The sequence below is a fragment of the Mustelus asterias genome, chromosome 8 (genome assembly GCF_964213995.1).
Source record: "Mustelus asterias chromosome 8, sMusAst1.hap1.1, whole genome shotgun sequence".
NCBI classification, from domain to species: domain Eukaryota; kingdom Metazoa; phylum Chordata; class Chondrichthyes; order Carcharhiniformes; family Triakidae; genus Mustelus; species Mustelus asterias.
Window position 1 is genome coordinate 12,990,980 of NC_135808.1, and position 17,425 is coordinate 13,008,404.

Sequence of the window (17,425 nt, forward strand, 5' to 3'; positions counted from 1 at the left end):
CTCCCCCTGCCCCCTACTTCCTCTTGCTTATAAACTCCGATATTTCTACCTTCCTTCCACTCTGATGAAAGGCCGTCCCAACCTGAATCTCTGTTTCTCTCCACAGATGCTGCCTGATCTGCTGAGTGTTGAGGAAAGTTGGAAAGACAGACCCTCGTCCACAAAGTCTCCACGGCTTTGGGCGGCACGGTGGCACAGTGGTTAGCACTGCTGCCTCACAATGCCAGTGACCCGGGTTCAATTCCGGCCTTGGGTGATTGTCTGTGCAGAGTCTGCACGTTCCTCCTGTGTCTGCGTGGGTTTCCTCTGGGTGCTCTGGTTTCCTCCCACACTGGTTTAGATGGATTGGCTATGTTAAATTGCCCCTTGGTGTCATGGGCATTAGCAGGCTAAATACCTGGGGTTACGGATGGGGTCACAGGGATAGGGTCTGGGTAAGATGTGGTCGCTGCAGGCTTGATGGCCGAATGGCCTCCCTCTGCACTGTAGGGACTCTTTGATTCTATTCTATGATTCAAGGTTTCCTGTGAGACACATTGTCTGAAATCCCAAAACGAAACGCAATCTCAATCTGATATTGCCCACCCTTACCCTTCACTACCAGTCCTCTATTAAAAGCTTCCAACTATCTGGTTCAAAAGCCCTCCAGTCCTGGAGGGTTGACAACCCTAAGCATGAATGTGAGAGCTCCCGGGTTCAAGTTCCAGACAAGACAAGGGTTTTGTGGATGGCACACTGGTTAGCACTGCTGCCTCACATCGCCAGGATCCCAGGTTCAATTCCAGCCTTGGGTCACTGTGTGTGTGTGTGTGTGTGTGTGTGTGTGTGGAGTTTGCACATTCTCCCCATGACTGCATGGGTTTCCTCCAGGTGCTCTGGTTTCCTCCCACACTCCAAAGATGTGCGGGTGAGGTTGATTGGCCATGCTAAAATTGACCCTTCGTGTCAGGGGGTCTAGCTAGGGTATATATGTGAGGTTACGGGAATAGGGGCTGGATGGGATTATTGTCGGTGCAGGCTCGATGGGCCAAATGGCCTCCTTCTGAAATGTGGGAATTCTATGATAGGCCTGAATCCAGAGTCCATATGGGCAATCCTTCCAATCCTTTCACACACAGGGTGGTGAGTGTCTGGAACAATCTGCCAGAGGTAGTAGTAGAGGCGGGTACAATTTTGTCATTTAAAAAGCATTTAGATAGTTACATGGGTAAGTTGGGTATAGAGGGATATGGGCAAAACGCGGGCAACTGGGACTAGCTTAGATGTTTAAAAAAGGGGTAGCATGGACAAGTTGGGCTGAAGGGCCTGTTTCCATGCTGTAAACCTCTATGACTCTATGAATATGGAGTCAATGGAAATTGATTTTTTTTTGTCATCTGAGTGGCAACACTTTCAACAAAGAACAAAGAACAATACAGCATAGGAACAGGCCCTTCGGCTCTCCAAGCCTGCACCGATCATGTGTTCCTAACTAGACCATCCATTTGTATCCCTCTATTCCCAGTCTGTTCATGTGGCTATCTAGATTAGTCTTAAATGATCCTAGCATGTCTGCCTCAACCACCTTGCTTGGTAGTGCATTCCAGGCCCCCACCACCGTCTGTGTAAAATACGTCCCCCGCATATCTGTATTGAACCTTGTCCCCCTTACCTTGAACTTCTGACCCCTTGTGTTTGTCACTTCCGATCTGGGAAAAAGCTTCCAACTGTTCACCCTATCTATGCCCTTCATAATTTTATAAACTTCTATTAGTTCGCCCCTCAACCTTCGTCTTTCCAGGGAGAACATCCCCAGTTTACTCAATCTCACCTCATAGCTAAGACCCTCCATACCAGGCAACATCCTGGTAAACCTTTTCTGCACTCTCTCCAAAGCCTCCTCGTCCTTCTGGTAGTGTGGCGACCAGAACTGGACGCAGTATTCCAAATGTGGCCTAACCAACGTTCTATATAACTGCAACATCATATGACAAATTTTATACTCTATGCCCCATGCAATAAAGGCAAGCATGCCATATGCCTTCTTCACCATCTTTTCCACCTTTAAGGGTCTGTGGACTTGCACACCCAGATCCCTCTGTGCGTCTATACTCCTGATGGTTCTGCCATTCATTGTATAGCTCCCCCCTGCATTAGATCTACCAAAATGCATCACTTCGCATTTATCTGGATTAAATCCCATCTGCCATTTCTCCGCCCAATTTTCCAGCCTATCTATATCCTGCTGTATTCTCTGACAATGTTCATCACTATCCGCAACTCCAGCAATCTTTGTGTCGTCTGCAAACTTACTAATCAGACCAGCTACATCTTCTTCCAAATCATTTATATATATCACAAACAGCAGAGGTCCCAGTACAGAGCCCTGCGGAACACCACTAGTAAGAAGTTTAACACTAGGTTAAAGTCCAACAGGTTTATTTGGTAGCAAAAGCCACACAAGCTTTTGGAGCCTTAAGCCCCGAAGAAGGAGCTTAAGGCTCCGAAAGCTTGTGTGGCTTTTGCTACCAAATAAACCTGTTGGACTTTAACCTGGTGTTGTTAAACTTCTTACTGTGTTTACCCCAGTCCAACACCGGCATCTCCACATCATGAACACCACTAGTCACAGATCTCCAATCAGAAAAAGACCCCTACACTGCTACCCTCTGTCTTCTATGGTCAAGCCAGTTCTGTATCCATCTAGCTAGTTCACCTTTGATCCCATGAGATCTAACCTTTTGCACCAGCCTGCCATGAGGGACCTTATCAAATGCTTTGCTAAAATCCATGTAGACGACATCCACGGCCCTTCCCTCGTCAATCATTTTTGTCACCTCCTCAAAACACTCAACCAAATTTGTGAGGCATGACCCTCCCTCGTACAAAACCATGTTGTCTATTGCTAATGAGACTATTCAGTTCTAAATGTGTATAGATCCTATCTCTGAGAATCTTCTCCGACAATTTCCCTATCACCGGCGTCAAGCTCACTGGCCGATGATTACCCGAGTTATCCTTGCTACCCTTCTTAAATAACGGGACCACATTTGCTATCCTCCAATCCTCTGGGACCTCACCTGTGTTTAATGAAGAAACAAATATTTCTGTTAAAGGCCCAGCAATTTCATCTCTTGTCTCCCTCAGTAATCTAGGACAGATGCCATCTGGCCCAGGGGATTTGTCTACCTTAATGCTTCTTAAAATAGCTAACACTTCCTCCCTTGTAATTGCGATTTGTTCTAATGGGTCTACACATCCCTCTGAGACACTACCAATCAACGTGTCCCTCTCCTTTGTGAATACTGGTGCAAAGTATTCATTTCGGATCTCACCTACTTCCTTGGGCTCTAATCATAATTCCCCTCCTTTGTTCTTGAGAGGTCCGACTCTTTCTCTGACAACCCTCTTGTCCCTAACGTATGTATAAAATACCTTGGGATTCTCCTTAATCCTGTCTGCCAAGGACATTTCGTGACCTCTTTTTGCCCTTCTAACTCCCTGTTTGAGTTCTTTTCTACTTTCTCTGTATTCCTCCAAACGAGAAGATCCAAATGACTCACCAATGAGTTTCAGAGATGCACTCCATTTTAATTCATCATCGACAGTCATGTGATAAACCCCTTGGTCACCAGGGTTTAAATCATTTAACGTCAGCGACCCATTGGATGAATTGAATTGTAAGCGAGATGTGAAGTGCTTATTTGGTTCCGCTATTGGGAGACTTGGTACGTAATCCAAAATGGTAACCAGCTTCCCATTGCTGCCGATGAATGTCCACATAACTTCACTCTCGCTGAGATTGGCTTCATGCTCTGGATCCAGTAAAACTGAGGAACCACGGACACCAAATACTTCTCTTCCTCCGGCTGAATAACATAAAACAGCAAATGTAATCTCTCGAAGTGTGACAGTGAAACACTGATATTCAATCTTCTTTTGTTCTCCCCCCTGCCCCCCACTTCCTCTTGCTTATAAACTCCGATATTTCTACTTTCCTTCCATTCTGATGAAAGGCATCCCAACCTGAATCTCTGTTTCTCTCCACAGATGCTGCCTGATCTGCTGAGTATTGAGGAACGTTAGAAAGACAGACCCTCGTCTGCAAAGTCTCCATGATTTTGGGTGGCACGGTGGTTAGCACTGCTGCCTCACAGCGCCAGGGACCCAGGTTCAATTCCGGCCTCTGGTGACTGTCTGTGTTGAGTCTGCATGTTCTCCCCGTGTCTGCGTGGGTTTCCTTCGGGTGCTCTGGTTTCCTCCCACACTCCAAAGACTTGATTACCTGAAAAGACTCGCATTCCAACCATTATCTTCAATATGTGCCGTGTTTGTGAACCCAACTTTCCACTCACCTGATGGAGCAGCCTCCAAAAGCTCGTGATATCAAATAAACCTGTTGGACTGGTGTTGTGTGAATTCTTACTGTGCCCATCCCAGTCCAACGCCGGCATCTTAGTGCCCCATGATGAAGGGGTTAGGTTGATTGGCCAAACTAAATTGCCCCTTAGTGTCAGCGGGACTAGCTAGGGTAAATACATGGGGTTACAAGGATAGGGCCTGGATGGGATTGTTGTTGGTGCTGGGGTCGATGGGCCAAATGGCCTCCTCTTGCACTGTCGGGATTCTATGACCACAATACACTCCAAAGCTCTAAATGTAGCCCCATGAAAGGACACAATGAAGGGCAGTCACTGCTGTAATATAGAAAATATGGCTGTCATGTTGTGCACAGCATGATCCCACAGTGTGACAACAACCAGATAATCTGGCTGCAATTTTCCGGCCATTCATGGCCAGTCACCGCTGCCAGCGAGGATGGAGAATTTGACCCTCAGCCAAATCTCCGTTCACTGCAGCGGGACCAGAGAATCCCACCAGGCCTACCAGCTGGAAAATTCCGGGCCCTTTTTTTGGCAGGTTGATCTGAGGGATTGATATCAGCTAACAACACTGGGGACAATTCCTACGCTCTTCAACCTCACCTGAAAGACAACACTTCTGACAGCGCAGCACTCCCTTGGGGGAGGAGGGGTGTATGAATGGGGCTGAGTGCAGTGCAAGGGACAGGCAGGATGGGGTGAAAGAGCCTGAAGGGAAACAGGAGGGGGGGAGAGAGAAAGAGCTCAAAGGGAAAGGGGGTGGGGAGCAAAGACACGAGGCGGAAAGGGGGCAGAGGCAACGAGCCCGCCCGGGAGAGAGTTGGTGAGAAAAGGCCAGGGAGACAAGGTGTGGGGTACAGGGGGGACGGGTGAGGACAAAGAGGCTGGGGGGCAAAAAAAGGCTGGAGGGAGGGGGGGGCAAAAAAAGGCTGGAGGGGGGGGCAAAAAAGGCTGGAGGGAGGAGGGGGGGCAAAAAAGGCTGGAGGGAGGGGGGGGGCAAAAAAAGGCGGGGGGGAGGGGGGGGCAAAAAAAGGCTGGAGGGGGGGGCAAAAAAGGCTGGAGGGAGGAGGGGGGGCAAAAAAGGCTGGAGGGAGGAGGGGGGGCAAAAAAGGCTGGAGGGAGGAGGGGGGGGCAAAAAAGGCTGGAGGGAGGAGGGGGGGGCAAAAAAGGCTGGAGGGAGGAGGGGGGGCAAAAAAGGCTGGAGGGAGGAGGGGGGGCAAAAAAGGCTGGAGGGAGGGGGGGGCAAAAAAAGCTGGAGGGAGGAGGTGGGGCAAAAAAAGCTGGAGGGAGGAGGGGGGGCAAAAAAAGCTGGAGGGAGGAGGGGGGGCAAAAAAAGCTGGAGGGAGGGGGGAGGCAAAAAAGGCTGGAGGGAGGAGGGGGGGCAAAAAAAGGCTGGAGGGAGGAGGGGGGCAAAAAAGGCTGGAGGGAGGAGGGGGGCAAAAAAAGGCTGGAGGGAGGAGGGGGGGGGGAAAGGCTGGAGGGAAGAGGGGGGGCAAAAAAAGCTGGAGGGAGGAGGGGGGCAAAAAAGGCTGGAGGGAGGAGGGGGGCAAAAAAAGGCTGGAGGGAGGAGGGGGGGCAAAAAAAGGCTGGAGGGAGGAGGAGGGGGGCAAAAAAAGGCTGGAGGGAGGAGGGGGGGCAAAAAAAGGCTGGAGGGAGGAGGGGGGGCAAAAAAAGGCTGGAGGGAGGAGGGGGGGAAAGGCTGGAGGGAGGAGGGGGGCAAAAAAAGCTGGAGGGAGGAGGGGGGCAAAAAAAGCTGGAGGGAGGAAGGGGGGCAAAAAAAGCTGGAGGGAGGAGGGGGGCAAAAAAAGCTGGAGGGAGGAGGGGGGGGCAAAAAAAGCTGGAGGGAGGAGGGGGGGGCAAAAAATGCTGGAGGGAGGAGGGGGGCAAAAAAGGCTGGAGGGAGGAGGGGGGGCAAAAAAAGGCTGGAGGGAGGAGGGGGGCAAAAAAGGCTGGAGGGAGGAGGGGGGCAAAAAAAGGCTGGAGGGAGGAGGGGGGGAAAGGCTGGAGGGAGGAGGGGGGGCAAAAAAAGCTGGAGGGAGGAGGGGGGCAAAAAAGGCTGGAGGGAGGAGGGGGGCAAAAAAAGGCTGGAGGGAGGAGGGGGGGGCAAAAAAAGGCTGGAAGGAGGAGGAGGGGGGGCAAAAAAAGGCTGGAGGGAGGAGGGGGGGCAAAAAAAGGCTGGAGGGAGGAGGGGGGGCAAAAAAAAGGCTGGAGGGAGGAGGGGGGCAAAAAAAGGCTGGAGGGAGGAGGGGGGGGCAAAAAAAGGCTGGAGGGAGGAGGGGGGGGCAAAAAAAGGCTGGAGGGAGGAGGGGGGGCAAAAAAAGGCTGGAGGGAGGGCAAAAAAGGCTGGAGGGAGAGGGGGGCAAAAGAAAAGCTGGGGGGGCAAAAAAAGGCTGGGGAGGGGGGTCAAAGAGGCTGGGGTGAGGGGGGTCAAAGCGGCTGGGGGGAGGGGGAAAAGAAGCTGGCGTGGGGGCAACGTTGCTGGAGGGAGGGGGCAAAGGGGTTAGGCAGGGTGTAAAGTGGTTAATGGAATCCATAGAATCCTGACAGTGCAGCAGGCCATTCAGCCAATCGAGTCTGCACGACCACTATCCCACCCAGGCCCTATCCCCATTTACCCTGCTAATCCCCCAACACTGGGGCTAATTTCACATGGCCAATCCACTTAAGCGGCACATCTTTGGACTGTGGGATGAAACCCAGTAAGAGTTTTAACAACACCAGGTTAAAGTCCAACAGGTTTATTTGGTAGCTTGGTATTTGCTACCAAATAAACCTGTTGGACTTTAACCTGGTGTTGCCAAAACTCCCACTGTGTTCACCCCAGTCCAACGCCGGCATCGCCACATCAGGACGAAACCCACGCAGACATGGGGAGAATGTGCAAGCTCCACACAATCACCCGAGGCAGGAATGGAACCCGGGTCCCTGGTGCTGTGAGGCAGCAGTGCTAACCACTGTGCCACACCTTTAAGCGGTAATTTAGTGAAGGAACATGAAGCAAAGTCTGAGCAATGAAAAGAAAGCGAAACTGCGCCATTTGCAGAGAGGAGGACTGAAATCCCTGGGAGTGTCTGTAGTGGCTCTAATATCCCTGTGCAGGGGGAGAGGGAATGTGACCCACTCCCTGGAGTCGGCTCCCATTCATTCCCCGTTGTGCGGGAATTGCCTCTCACCCTGTTTCCCCCCTCTCCCTCCCCCTCCTCACCTTCTGCCCCGCCGGCCCGGAGCTGGAAGAGGACGGGCAGCAACAGGAGTGGGAATCGCTGCTCCATCCCCGCAACGTCTTAACTTCTAGCCAGCATCCAGAGATCAGTGTGGACCCCGATCCGCTCTCACCCTCTTCACAAGCGGACTGGGATCCGGATTCACTCGCTTCCGATTCCACTGGGGCTCTGAGTGAGCGATTGTCTGAACACAGGAGGGGGCGGAAGGAGCCAACCTGTTTACAAAAAAAATCGAAACTCAACAATTTCGATGGAAAGAATTTGTGACCGCAAGAGTCTGAGCCAGAACCAAGCCAGAGTAATTCAGTTCCTTAGCAATCCCACACCCCATTCCAGGATTTATAGAACAGTACAGCACAGTACAGGCCCTTCGGCCCTCGATGTGTTCTTTTCTTTTTTTTCAAAATGGATCACTTAACAGTTAGTGAATCCCATTCAATAGATGCCAGAGCCAATTACTGCTCCCAATTACTCAATGCCACCTGTCCTTCAACACTAGTCCTCTTTTATGTCAAACAAATAAACTAACTCAAATTAATTTAGGGACAAAGTAAAAGGGGCAACTCCCCAAAAAGGAGGGGGAACAGCCCGAACAAAAAACAAAGTACAAAGGAACACCCCATTCCAGTAACTCTGCAAACTCATTTTGAAATCATGATGTGGAGATGCTGGTGTTGGGCTGGCGTGGGCACAGTGAGAAGTCTCACAACACCAGCTTAAAGTCCAACAGGGGCGGCACGGTAGCACAGTGGTTAGCACTGCTGCTTCACAGCTCCAGGGACCTGGGTTCGATTCCCGGCTCGGGTCACTGTCTGTGTGGAGTTTGCACATTCTCCTCGTGTCTGCGTGGGTTTCCTTCCTCCCACAGTCCAAAGATGTGCGGGTTAGGTTGATTGGCCAGGTTAAAAATTTCCCCTTAAAGTTCTGAGATATGTAGGTTAGAGGGATTAGTGGGTAAATATGTGGGGGTAGGGTCTGGGTGGGATTGTGGTCGGTGCAGACTCGATGGGCCGAATGGCCTCCTTCTGCACTGTAGGGTTTCTATGATTTCTATGAGGTTTATATGGTTGATGCACGTCAATCGAGCACAAGACACAAGGCTTCGGTAACTGAAGGCTTTTATTGCCTAACAATGGAACTATTAGAACATAAGTACACCACTCCAGACTGAAGGGGTCCCGCCCGAGCAGGGGGTCTTATACCTCTCCCAGGAGGCGGGGCCCGACTGGGATGTGCCACAACAGCAACAACCACAGGTGTATTAATCCCACAGTGTAAACACCCTAGCCCAACAACAACATTAGAACAACCCCACAGTGGGAACCAACGATGGTTCACCACATTCACCCCTCCTTTGAGAACAAAGGCCGGCGGGGTGCGAAAACAGACTATATAAAAAAAATGTCAACAATCTACAAGTCCAGACGGTCTGGAGGACCGCACCGTTGTTGTGACCTCCTCAATACCGGCGGTGACACCGGAGCAGGTGCTTGCGGTGGCGTTCTCTCCAAAACAGCGTCCGGCTGTCCTCTCGCGGACTCACGGGCCGGTTGACCCTGATGAAGCGGTAGTGCAGGGGATCCCGGTACATTCTTCGATGGCGCCGATCTCCGAGTCTCAGGCAAGCTGTACAGTGGAGTATAACTGTTATGCACTGGTCCCGGTGCTGACCGCGCCACGTCCGGGGGAGAAATAAGAGATAGGGGATTCGTGACTGGGGGTATGGGAGCGACAGGGGTTGCTACGTCCCCTGCGGGCGCCAGGTCTCGGATCGAGACTGTGTCCTCTCGCCCGTCAGGATATGCCACATAGGCATACTGAGGGTTGGCGTGGAGGAGGTGGACCGGTTCGACCAAGGGGTCGGACTTGCGGGCCCTCACATGTCGCCGCAGAAGGACGGGTCCTGGGTACGTCAACCAGGCTGGTAAAGATATCCCCGAGGACGACTTCCGAGGGAATGAGAACATCCTCTCGTGGGGAGTAGCATTGGTTGCCGTACACAGGAGGGAGCGAATGGAGTGAAGCGCATTTGGGAGGACCTCCTGCCAATGGGAGACTGGAAGGCCTTTGGACTTCAGCGCCAATAGGACAGCCTTCCAGACTGTAGCATTCTCTCTTTCCACCTGTCCATTGCCCCTAGGGTTGTAACTCGTGGTCCTACTAGAGGCAATCCCGTATGAGAGCAGGAATTGCCTCAAGTCATTACTCATGAACGACGAGCCCCTGTCGCTATGTATATAGCTGGGGTACCCGAACAGGGTAAAAAGATCACGGAATGCCTTGATCGACGTGTCCGCACAGGGGACAACAAACGGGAACCGGGAGAACTCGTCTATGATGTTAAGAAAGTACACGTTCCGATCTGTTGAGGGAAGGGGGCCCTTAAAATCCACACTCAGCCTCTCGAAGGGGCGAGTGGCCTTGACCAAATGTGCCCGGTCAGGTCGGTAAAAGTGCGGTTTGCATTCCGCGCAAATCCGACAGCTCCTTGTCACTGACCTGACGTCTTCCACCGAGTAAGGCAGGTTGCGGGCTTTGATGAAGTGGTAGAGCCGAGTGACCCCAGGATGGCACAGGTCATTATGGAGGGCGTTCAAGCGGTCCTCCTGCATAGTAGCGCATGTTCCGCGCGAGAGGGCATCCGAGGGCTCATTGAGTTTCCCTGGACGATACATAATATCGTAATTATAGGTGGAGAGCTCAATTCTCCACCGCAAGATCTTGTCGTTCTTGATCTTGCCCCTCTGCGTGTTATTGAACATAAACGCCACGGACCGCTGGTCCGTGATCAGGGTGAACCGCTTCCCCGCCAGGTAATGGCGCCAGTGTCTGACGGCCTCCACAATGGCCTGGGCCTCCTTTTCCACCGCTGAATGCCGAATTTCGGGACCTTGAAGGGTGCGGGAAAAAAACGCGACGGGCCTGCCTGCCTGGTTTAGTGTGGCGGCCAGGGCGAAATCAGATGCATCACTTTCCACCTGAAAAGGGATGGATTCGTCCACCGCGTGCATCGTGGCTTTCGCAATGTCGTGCTTCAATGCCTTGAAGGCCAATTGGGCCTCTGGCGTGAGTGGAAAAGTCGTGGACTTAATAAGCTTCCGGGCTTTGTCCGCGTAGTTGGGGACCCACTGCGCATAATAGGAGAAGAAGCCTAGGCATCTCCTCAGTGCTTTTGCGCTAGCAGGCAAAGGAAGTTCAGCAAGGGGGCGCATACGGTCGGGATCTGGGCCAATGACCCCGTTCTCCACTACGTATCCCAGGATGGCTAACCGGCGCGTACGGAATACACACTTCTCCCTGTTGTAGGTCAGATTCAGGCGAGATGCAGTGCGCAAAAAGTTCTGGAGGTTTGTGTCATGGTCCTGCTGATCACGGCCGCAGATGGTGACATTATCCAGGTACGGGAAGGTAGCCCGCAGCCCATTCTGGTCCACCATTCGGTCCATAGCACGCTGGAAGACTGAGACCCCATTGGTGACACCAAATGGAACCCTAAGAAACTGATACAGACGACCATCCGCCTCAAAAGCCGTGTAATGTCGGTCCTCTGGGTGGATGGGGAGTTGGTGGTAGGCGGACTTAAGGTCTATGGTGGAGAACACCCGGTACTGCGCAATCTGATTGACCATATCAGATATGCGCGGGAGAGGATACGCATCCAGCTGCGTATATCGATTAATGGTCTGACTGTAATCAATGACCATCCGGGGTTTGTTCCCGCTCTTAACCACCACGACCTGTGCTCTCCACGGACTAACACTGGGCTGTATGATCCCTTCTTTGAGGAGCCGCTGAACCTCAGATCTGATGAAGATCCGATCTTCAGCGCTGTAACGCCTACTTTTAGTAGCGATGGGCTTGCAGCCTGGTACCAGATTCTTAAATAAAGAGGGTGTGGTGATCTTTAATGTGGAAAGATTGCATGTGGGGCGCTTTGGACAATTTGGAGGCTGCAGCTGGTCCCCTACTGTCAGCGAAGGGAGTGGCCCACCGTACTGTAGGATCACACTCTTCATGTGGACCATAAAGTTTAGTCCGAGGAGAATTGGTGCGCAAAGATGCGGCAACACAAGGAGCCTGTATCGCTCATAAATTGTGCCCTGCACTTTCAGAATTACCACACAACGTCCTTGAACCGGTACAGATCGGGACCGTGATGCCATAGAAATTGTCTGTTTGGCAGGTAGAACCCGGAGTCCACACCTCTTTACAGTGTCAGGGTGAATAAAGCTCTCAGTGCTCCCGCTGTCAAACAGACAATAAACTGTACGACCATCTACCTTAATGTTCATCATTGAACAGTCAAGCCTGTGGTGCTTAGCCTGGTCCAGGGTGATCGACGCCACCGTTGGCCCTTGGACGTCACTGCAGGCAGCTGAGGTCGATGCTGAGGACCCCTGCTGGTCGCTCCTGGTCGTCGTCGACCAAAATGGCCGCCCCCATGAATCGCACATGGTTGAGGGCGCCAAGCGTAGCGACTCCTGGTGGTCATCCTCCTCCGACTCCGCCGACCACAATGGCGTCGTCCTGGACTCGCACGTGGACGGACCTCGTGGGTACTTCGACGTCGATGGTGATGATCCCCGTTCTGGAGGGTCACAGGCTGCACTGCCGTTCTTGGGCTTCGATCTGCAGACTTTCGCGTAGTGCCCCTTTTTACCGCATTGATTACAGACCACCGCTTTAGCAGGACACTTTTGCCGTGGATGCTTGGCTCCTCCGCAGAAGTAGCACCGCGGGCCGCCTGGGGCTGCCGCCGTCGTCGGGTCTATATGGGAGCACACCATAATACTGCACTTCGAGCCCGTGGGGTGAGGAGGGATTTGTGACTGCTCCTGCCACGTTGTCTCCACGTGGTCCTCCGGATACAGGACCAAGCTCTTCGAAGCCGCCTCAAGCATTTCAGCCATCTCCATAGCTTGGGTCAGGTTGAGATTCCCCTTCTCCAGCAGCTTGAGACGGATGTACGAAGACCCTACCCCTGCCACAAACGCATCTCGGGCGAGGTCGTACATGTACTGCTCAGCCGACACAGCTTTGCAGTCGCAGCCCCTGGCAAGCTGCAAGAGCTCATTGGCGTAATCCTCCATGGTTTCGCCCGACTGCCGACGTCGTGTAGCGAGGAGGTAACGAGCGTGGATCTCGTTGGGAGGTCTCGTGTAGCGCTTTTTTAAAAGCTCGAGGGCCCTCGGGTAAGTGGTGGCCGCACGGATCGCGAGGTAGACAGTGTCGCTTACCCTCGCATGGAGGACCCGGAGTCTGTCGTCATCCGTGATGACCGCTGCAGAGGCTGCCAGGTAGTCCTCGAAACACTTCAGCCAGTGGTCGAAGGTGTTAGAGGCGCCGACCGCACGTGGATCCAGCGTCAGAGGCTCTGGCTTTAGTATTTGTTCCATACTCTCCTTTCCGTCGAGAGCTTAGTGTTAGGCAATAAAATTGATGCACGTCAATCGAGCACAAGACCCAAGGCTTCGGTAACTGAAGACTTTTATTGCCTAACAATGGAACTATTAGAACATAAGTACACCACTCCAGACTGAAGGGGTCCCGCCCGAGCAGGGGGTCTTATACCTCTCCCAGGAGGCGGGGCCCGACTGGGATGTGCCACAACAGCAACAACCACAGGTGTATTAATCCCACAGTGTAAACACCCTAGCCCAACAACAACATTAGAACAATCCCACAGTGTGAACACCCTAGCCCAACAACAACATTAGAACAACCCCACAGTGGGAACCAACGATGGTTCACCACAATGGTAGCACAAGCTACCACATGTGGCTGGTTTCAGATCTCTAGCTGCAGAAAATTATCCTCCTTACCCCTTGCCCACCCCATTCCCAAGCCCCTTGTATCTCTCCCCAAATCCTGAAGTCTGCGTCCACCCCTCAGACCTTATCCTCAGCTCTATAATGGGAACAGTTTTCCCTTTAATACTGATTTTGTACACTTCAGTCTCCTTTGCTCTGACCCCAGCTTCTCCAATTTAGTGTTGCAACTAAAATTCCACAGCCCTGGAATTACTCTGATGACTCTCCTTATAATAATAAAAGTTTATTTATTATTGTCACATTCAGGCTTATATTAACACTGCAGTGAAGTTACTGTGAAAATACCCTAATCACCACACTCCGGCGCCTGTTCAGGTACACTAAGGGAGAATGCACTCCCAATGCACCTAACCAACACATCTTTCGGACTGTGGGAGGAAACTGGAGCACCTGGAGGAAACCCACGCAGATACGGGGAGAACATGCAGACTCCGCACAGACAATGACCCAAGCCGGGAATCGAACCCAGATCCCTGGCGCTGTGAGGCAGTAGTGCTAACCACTGTGCCACCCATGTAGATGCAGAATTAAAAAAAACTTCCTCACACCACCGCACCCCAACCCCTTTGTATCTCTTGCCCAAATCCTGAAGTCTGTGTCCCCTTAGCTATATAATGGATACAGTTTTCTTTTTAATACTGATTTTGTACACCTCAGTTTCCTTTGCTCACAACCCCAGCTTCTCCAATTTAGAGTTGTAACTAAAATTCCTTAGCCCTGGAACTACTCTGATGACTCTCCTTGTGTACCAACTCACAGTGGTTAGCTGCCTCACAGTGCCAGGGACCCGGTTTGCTTCCCGGCTTGGGTCACTGTCTGTGCGGAGTCTGTACATTCTCATCGTGTCTGCGTGGGTTTCCTCTGGGTGCTCCGGTTTCTTCCCACACTCCAAAGGGCCTGGGTAAAACGCTCTGTCTGAGAGTCGGTGCAGACTCGATGGGCCGAACGGCCTCCTTCTGTACTGTAGGGATTCTATGAGCAGACATAAGAACAGAAGTAGGCCATTTGGCCCATCAAGTCTGTCCCACTATTCAGTGCGGGTTAGGTGGATTGGCCATGCTAAATTGCCCCTTAGTGTCAGGGGGACTAGCTGGGGTAAATACATGGGGTTATGGGAATAGAGCCTGTGTGGGATTGTGGCTGGTGCAGACTTATGGGTTGATGGCCTCCTTCTGCACTATAGGATTCTATGATTCCATGATTCTTACTGAGACGTATAGGACTCTCAGGGGGCTTGACAGGGTAGATGCTGAGAGGCTGTTTCTCCTTGTGGGTGCATTTAGGACCAGAGGACATAATCTCAGAGTAATCATCCATTTAAAATCTTTCCAATGCTATCTCCTTCACGATAGCATTGGAAAGAGATAGGGTCAGGCAGGCTAGGAAAGTGTTTCTCTGGAGTAAAGGGAAATACAGTGTCATCAGGGAGGAAATTAGACGGGTAAATTGGAAGGAGGCATTCTTGGGGAAAAGTACCGAAGGAAAGTGGAGGATTTTCAAGGAATGTTTGTCTGGAGCTCTGCATGACAACGTTCCGATGAGACAGGGGGGTGTTGGTAGGGTACGGGAACCGTGGTGCACGAAGGTTGTGATGAACCTGGTGAATAAGAAAAGAGAGGCGTACAGAAGGTTCAGAGAGCTAGGAGGTGTTAAGGATTTAGAGGAGTATACGCGATGTAGGAAGGAGCTTAAGAAGGAAATTAGGAGAGCGAGAAGGGGTCATGAGAAGACCTTGGCGGGTAAGATTAAGGAGAATCCCAAGGCTTTCTACAAATATGTCAAGAGTAAAAGGATGAGATGTGAAGGCATAGGACCCTTAAAAGGTGAAGGGGGAAAAGTTTGTGCGGAACCGTTAGAAATGGCGGAGGTGCTTAATGAATACTTTACCTCGGTATTCACGGTGGAAAGGGATCTGGGTGGTTGTACTGCTGGATTGCGGAGGACAGAAAGGATCGAGCATGTGGACATAAAGAAAGAGGATGTGTTGGAACTATTGAATGGCATCAAGGTTGGTAAGTCGCCGGGACCGGATGGGATGTACCCCAGGTTACTGTGGGAGGCGAGGGAGGAGATTGCGGAGCCTTTGGCGATGATCTTTGCATCGTCGATGGAGACGGGAGAGGTTCCGGAGGATTGGAGGATTGCGGATGTGGTCCCTATATTCAAGAAAGGGAACAGGGACAGCCCGGGAAATTACCGACCGGTGAGTCTAACCTCAGTGGTTGGTAAGTTGATGGAGAGGATCCTGAGAGACAGGATTTATGATCATCTAGAGAAGTTTAGTATGATCAAAAGTAGTCAGCACGGCTTTGTCAGGGGCAGGTCGTGCCTTACGAGCCTGGTTGAGTTCTTTGAAAATGTGACCAAGCACATTGACGAAGGAAGAGCGGTGGATGTGGTCTATATGGACTTCAGCAAAGCGTTCGATAAGGTCCCCCATGCAAGACTTCTTGAGAAAGTGAGAGGGCATGGGATCCAAGGGGCTGTTGCCTTGTGGATCCAGAACTGGCTTGCCTGCAGAAGGCAGAGAGTGGCTGTGGAGGGGTCTTTCTCTGCATGGAGGTCAGTGACCAGTGGAGTGCCCCAGGGATCTGTTCTGGGACCCTTGCTGTTTGTCATTTTCATAAATGACCTGGATGAGGAAGTGGAGGGATGGGTTGGTAAGTTTGCTGACGACACCAAGGTAGGTGGTGTTGTGGATAGTTTGGAGGGATGTCAGAAGTTGCAGCGAGACATAGATAGAATGCAAGACTGGGCGGAGAAGTGGCAGATGGACTTCAACCCGGATAAGTGTGTGGTGATCCATTTTGGCAGATCCAATGGGATGGAGCAGCAGTATAAAATGAAGGGTACCATTCTTAGCAGTGTAGAGGATCAGAAGGACCTTGGGGTCCGGGTCCATAGGACTCTTAAATCGGCCTCGCAGGTGGAGGATGCGGTCAAGAAGGCGTATGGCGTACTAGCCTTCATTAATCGAGGGATTGAGTTTAGGAGTCGGGAGATAATGCTGCAGCTTTATAGGACCCTGGTTAGACCCCACTTGGAGTACTGCGCGCAGTTCTGGTCACCTCATTACAGGAAAGATGTTGAAGCCATTGAAAGGGTGCAGAGGAGATTTACAAGGATGTTGCCTGGATTGGGGGGCATGCCTTATGAGGATAGGTTGAGGGAGCTTGGTCTCTTCTCCCTGGAGAGACGAAGGATGAGAGGTGACCTGATAGAGGTTTACAAGATGTTGAGGGGTCTGGATAGGGTGGACTCTCAGAGGCTATTTCCAAGGGCTGAAATGGTTGCTACGAGAGGACACAGGTTTAAGGTGCTGGGGGGTAGGTACAGGGGGGATGTCAGGGGTAAGTTTTTCACTCAGAGGGTGGTGGGTGAGTGGAATCGGCTGACGTCGGTGGTGGTGGAGGCAAACTCGTTGGGGTCTTTTAAGAGACTTCTGGATGAGTACATGGGATTTAATGGGATTGAGGGCTATAGATAGGCCTAGAGGTGGGGATGTGATCGGCGCAAATTGTGGGCCGAAGGGCCTGTTTGTGCTGTGGCTTTCTATGTTCTATGTTCTAAAATAGAGATGAATAGAAATTTCTTCTCTCAGAGGGTACAGGATCTGTGGAATTCTTTAGCAGAGGCCTGTAGAGGCTGGATCATTAAGTATGTTTAAGGTAAGATAGACAGATTTTTAATCAGTAAGGGAATCAAGGGTTATGGGAATAAGGTGGGAATGTACAGTTGAGGATTATCACATCAGATCAGTCATGATCTCATTGAACAGTGGGGCAGACTCGATGGGCCAAATGGCCTACTTCTGCTCTTATGTCATAGCTAATTGAATCCCTACAGTATAGAAGGAGGTAATTGGGCCCATTGCGTCCGCACCAACTCTCAGACAGAGTGTTTTACCCAGGCCCTTTCTCCCGCCCTATCCCCGTAACCCTGCACATTTCCCATGGCATATCCATCTAACCTACGCATCTAGGGACACTAAGGGACAATTTAGCATGGT

At 51.5% G+C, this 17,425-nt stretch overlaps 1 protein-coding gene and 1 long non-coding RNA gene across 3 annotated transcripts in view; one reads left to right on the top strand and one right to left on the bottom strand.

Moving 5' to 3' along the window:
* The window catches only part of LOC144496861 (uncharacterized), a 33,837-nt gene extending 25,840 nt beyond the window's left edge, over positions 1-7,997 (bottom strand). The window contains exons 1-2 of one of the 2 annotated variants that reach the window (XM_078217430.1): positions 7,567-7,997; positions 3,543-3,848 (exon numbers count right to left, since the gene is read on the bottom strand). In XM_078217430.1, the coding sequence (XP_078073556.1) occupies positions 3,543-3,848; positions 7,567-7,633 (373 nt within the window). In that variant the 5' untranslated portion in view covers positions 7,634-7,997. The remainder of the gene's footprint in view (positions 1-3,542; positions 3,849-7,566) is intronic. The other variant, XM_078217431.1, reaches the window with a different exon arrangement.
* The window catches only part of LOC144496867 (uncharacterized), an 825,626-nt gene that overhangs the window by 13,108 nt on the left and 795,093 nt on the right, over positions 1-17,425 (top strand). The window lies entirely within an intron of this gene.